The sequence below is a fragment of the Alosa alosa genome, chromosome 4 (genome assembly GCF_017589495.1).
Source record: "Alosa alosa isolate M-15738 ecotype Scorff River chromosome 4, AALO_Geno_1.1, whole genome shotgun sequence".
NCBI lineage: Eukaryota > Metazoa > Chordata > Actinopteri > Clupeiformes > Clupeidae > Alosa > Alosa alosa.
Genome location: NC_063192.1, coordinates 15,236,371 through 15,240,889, shown reverse-complemented (window position 1 = coordinate 15,240,889; position 4,519 = coordinate 15,236,371). Strand labels below are relative to the sequence as shown.

Genomic DNA, 4,519 nt, shown 5'->3' with positions numbered 1-4,519 from the left:
ATGAGCTACTTAAACTTAATGTGATTTAATTGTTTCAAAAAAGAAAAACAGAAACACCGAAAACGTATACGATTCACCGACGCATTTCCTTCTTCAGCAGACACGCGCCACTTTACTGGAAGGTAGGCTAGTTTATTTTGAGCGGTTGAATTCTGAGAAAAACCAAACATTGGCTCATGAATATTCTCATATTTAAATACAGGTACGTTGTGATTGGAAGACGGTTCAAAATACAGTGAAGGGTATGATTCTGATTGGCTAATACCCTCTCCCTGGGCGTGTTAACCGATGTAAACTTAAAACAGCAACAAACTTTCAGCGCTCACTATTCTGACATGTGTTTCCATCGTGAACATTGCACCAACGTCTTCGTGAATTTAAATGGAGCTCTGGTGGATTAACTAGACTGAAGTTGGTCGAACTTGGATGTTATCTTGAAACTACCTTCGGTTTGTGTATTTATTTTTTTTCAAAATTGTAAAGGGCCGAACAAAGATGTTGGACAACCGCATTGTCGATATCCATTTGGAACAAGCAGAGGATCTAAGGGGCAAACATGGTAAGTTGAAAGCCTTTTTACTATATTTTTTTTATAATTGTATCAAAGATAGTAGCCCAGGCCTACTAATTCATCTCTTCTGACCTGCTCTGTTCGATTTACGTTCCTACAATTACATAGGACTATATGGCTAGCCTACCTACCTATCGATATATGCCTTGTTATCGCTAGTTTTATTTGACTTGATTTATCAGCTGTAACGTTAACCTGCAACTTGTGATGGACGTTGGCTCAGTAACTTATACGCAGCATTTCAAAAGTTAATAACCCTTACAAGTAATTTTCTGTCAGAAGTGTTCTTAGAGGCATTTGTTCAGGTATTTACTAGCCTACTTAACTCATAACTTCCTCCCACAAACAACAGGCAAAGAGCCCTTTGAGACGCAATATCAGCTTGGTTTGCTGCTGGGGAGCGGTGGTTTCGGGTCTGTCTTCGCTGGCCAGCGCATCTCAGACGGCTTGCAGGTGAGTTTGGATTGGAATACCCCCCTCAAGAGAATACGGTCTTTATTTGATTAGCTAAAATGGGACAACTGAAACGATTCTTGTCTTATTTTCTCTTAACGTTAATTAACTTTTAACTTGCTTTCCGTCCATTTTAGGTGGCGATCAAACAGATATCCTCTGATAGAGTACAGCAGTGGGCAAGACTGGTAAGATTGCGTTTTCCGCTTTGTTTTTGTTCTATTCTTGTTTTTTGTTTAGATGTTATTGTCCTCGTATGAAGTCAACGTGTACAGTGTGGTGCATTGCTCCCTCTGGTGGGAAAATAGCGGAAGGGAGGGAAAAAACTAACTGTTTTGGATGACGTAGCAATAACAAGTTTCCTAAACAACGTTTGCGAATAATTTCCCCAAGAACAGAAACCCCACGGTCTCATTTGATTAGGCTACTCTTAATTTGTTATTTGTTGATTAATTCACCATGAATCTAATTAAATATATTTAGCTTTTGTTATACTTTTTAGGCTATTTCTTAATCCTGATTATTACAGTATTATTACAGAAGAATAATTTCTACTTTTCTACTATTACGTGACAAATAAACTAAATTGATTCCTCTGCTGTTTACATATATTTTCATATTCTTAAGTTAAGTAGCCTAATCAAGCTCTCCCTTTTTCATTGTTACAGCCTGATAACCCAAACCTTGTTCCCATGGAGATTGCTCTGCTTCTGCGTCTGGGGGGTGAAACAAACTCAGGCAAAACTCATAGTGGGATCATTCGGATGCTGGATTGGTTTGAGCTGCCAGGACGTGGGTTTCTTATTGTCTTTGAGAGGCCACAGCCCTGCCAGGACCTCTTTGACTACATCACAGAGCGAGGATGTCTGGAAGAGCACATTGCCCAAAGGTAGAGTTGGGTTGCTATGTCAAATAGTTTTGTTCTCAATTTGACATGGGTTGGACTTTGGAAGTCAATAACATGGTCTGACATTGGTGGCATGTTTTGCAGGTTTCTGAGACAGATAGTGGAAGCTCTGCAGTTCTGTGAATCCCGGGGGATTGTACACAGGGACATAAAAGATGAGAATGTGCTTGTGGACACCCGCACCAGAAACATCAAAATTATTGACTTTGGATCTGGTGCTCTCATCAAAGAAAGTGAATACATAGATTTTGAAGGTATGTTAAACTTCAAATCATCAGCAACCGCATGTCAGATCTCACTTGAGCATGAAAGACACAACTAGCACTGCATTGCTAACAAATGTCCCTTCATTTGCTCTTTTGTTACAGGTACAAGAGTCTACAGCCCTCCTGAGTGGATACTGCACCACAACTACCATGCCAGGCCTCTCACTGTGTGGTCACTTGGAGTACTCCTCTTTGACATGGTCTGTGGCGACATCCCTTTTGAAAGGGACAGAGAGATTGTGCAGGCCAATCCCAGTTTCACTAAACGCATCTCAAAAGGTGAGTCTTCTTGGCCTGGAGTGCTGTAAGGAATGAAAAAAAAAAAAACATTCCTGCTGCCACATTATGTACTGTCTGTCATTTGCATGACTCTAACCTGAAGTTCCCCTCTTGCTTTTCCAGAGTGCCAGTCATTAATTCTATGGTGCCTATCATATAGGCCAGAAGACAGACCAAGTTTAGAAGACATCTTGCTGCATCCTTGGATGGAGACTTCTGAGGATATTGTAGACTTGTCAGAGGAACAAAACATCACACCAAGCCTCTAATTTCTGGATAACTTTGGGCGGTCAGAGAAACGTCACATGTCCAGCTTCTCATTTTGTCCTCACTGACTGTTACTTCTGTGAGTTACACTGTGCCATAGGATTGTTTGGGCCTAGCACAATGTGGAGGGTTATCTTAGATGTTACTTTATTTTGTAGTAATGTTAAACAATTGTGGAAATCAGAAGATTCTTTATTTATTAGGGAGTTTATTATGTTACTATTTATTTTCAAAATGGAATGTTATTTATTGATCTAAGGCATGGACACGTTTCTGATACCTCCCATTGTACTCCAAATGCAGGCCAAGAATGTTGGCATTTATTTGCCCTAAGACCAAAACTGATACTTAAGACCTGGTTTTACAGGCAGTTGTATCTAAAGGATTTTTCACCTTGTTTTAAGAGGTAACAAAGACCAGGGATCCAGTTTCCAATTCCCACCTCACATAACAATAAGACAGAGCACTACTGAACCACTTTAAAAGACCTGAAGTACGTTAGGGCTTGGGAGTGGCATCACTAGACTTAAAAAGAGGTTTGTGTTTCTCCTGAAAAGCTTTGAGGTTGTTTCTTTTTCAAACTACAATGTTTTGTTCATGCAACATCAACAGCTAACCTATAGGATTTCTTTCCCTTCCAAAATTTAAATTGTCAATACTAAAGAAGGAACCTTAAACAAGGAGTCATTAACCCAGGGCTAAGAATGGTCTACATGGCCATCAAGTGTGTAATACATATCTGTGTATCAGCAAGTTCAATTTCAAACAGAACTTAATGTATATTTGATCAGATGTCTTTCTTTAGGTTGGATAAGTTACAGATTTATTTGATCAATATCACATATACAAGACTCCTGGGAGTGATGTGTTCAGTGGATAAACCCCCATTAAAACATATATCATATTTATGTTTGAATTGCAATGGGTTGACATTTTTTAAAGTCCTGTTTAATTTGTGCTTCAACTATTTGTTTGATAGAAGTGCCTGTTAGCCCAGATGCTTGGGAAGTTGGAAGGAATTGAACAAAAGCAATGTCACCCTTAAGTTATTTTTGAAAATCTGGGCTGTTTAGCCTGGGTTGCAACAGCTTTTCGTTAATACTTGTGTATTGTTTACTGTAATTTGTTTAGGGAATGTTATTTATTTCAAATAAGATTTTCACCTGAATGTCTATACACTGTATATACAATGTTTGTAAATAAAACAATATTTGTCACTAACTAACTAACTATTTTGTGTGTTTTGTCTACACACTACACAACTATGTGAAAACTAGCATAATCCAGTCAGCAATAGAAACACATTTTACGAAGAAAAGGACATTCTTAAGCTTTTAATTAATGGGGAGGCTGATGTAGAGATATACCTTACTTTCTCAGATGCTACATATGTGGTTGTATGCAAATATTTGTGTCGACCTATGGCACAAGTTTAGCTCCAAACTAACCTTCATGTGGCCATGCCAGGACCACCCCTCAGGGTCCACAGGGAGGCTAGCCTAGAAATCTAGACGCACCCTAGCGGCGGCAAATTAATTTGCTCAGCCTGTACGTCTAGTATCAAACCATAGGGATTTCTATTGGCTAACACCGTGGATGTTATTCAATCACAGCTTCTATTTTGTTAGAGAGTCTTAAAGCGGGCTTAACAGGATAACGACAGTCCCAAGACGGTGAACAACAAGGAAGGTGGCTATGGCGAACGAAGAGCGTTGAATCGGCGCTAAAGGCCAACTTTGTTGGACTTGTGCTTTTCTTTGAAAGTTGAGCAACACA

General features: G+C 39.3%; 1 protein-coding gene across 1 annotated transcript; it reads left to right on the top strand.

Annotated features, from left to right (window-relative positions):
• The first annotated feature begins 318 nt into the window (after positions 1–318).
• pim2 (Pim-2 proto-oncogene, serine/threonine kinase) lies at positions 319–3,968 on the top strand. The gene is made up of 7 exons (XM_048240562.1): positions 319–559; positions 924–1,024; positions 1,162–1,212; positions 1,693–1,913; positions 2,016–2,185; positions 2,300–2,476; positions 2,600–3,968. The coding sequence occupies exons 1-7, from the start codon at positions 496–498 to the stop codon at positions 2,743–2,745; spliced, it is 930 nt and encodes a 309-aa protein (XP_048096519.1). The 5' UTR covers positions 319–495; the 3' UTR covers positions 2,746–3,968.
• Positions 3,969–4,519: the final 551 nt, after the last annotated feature.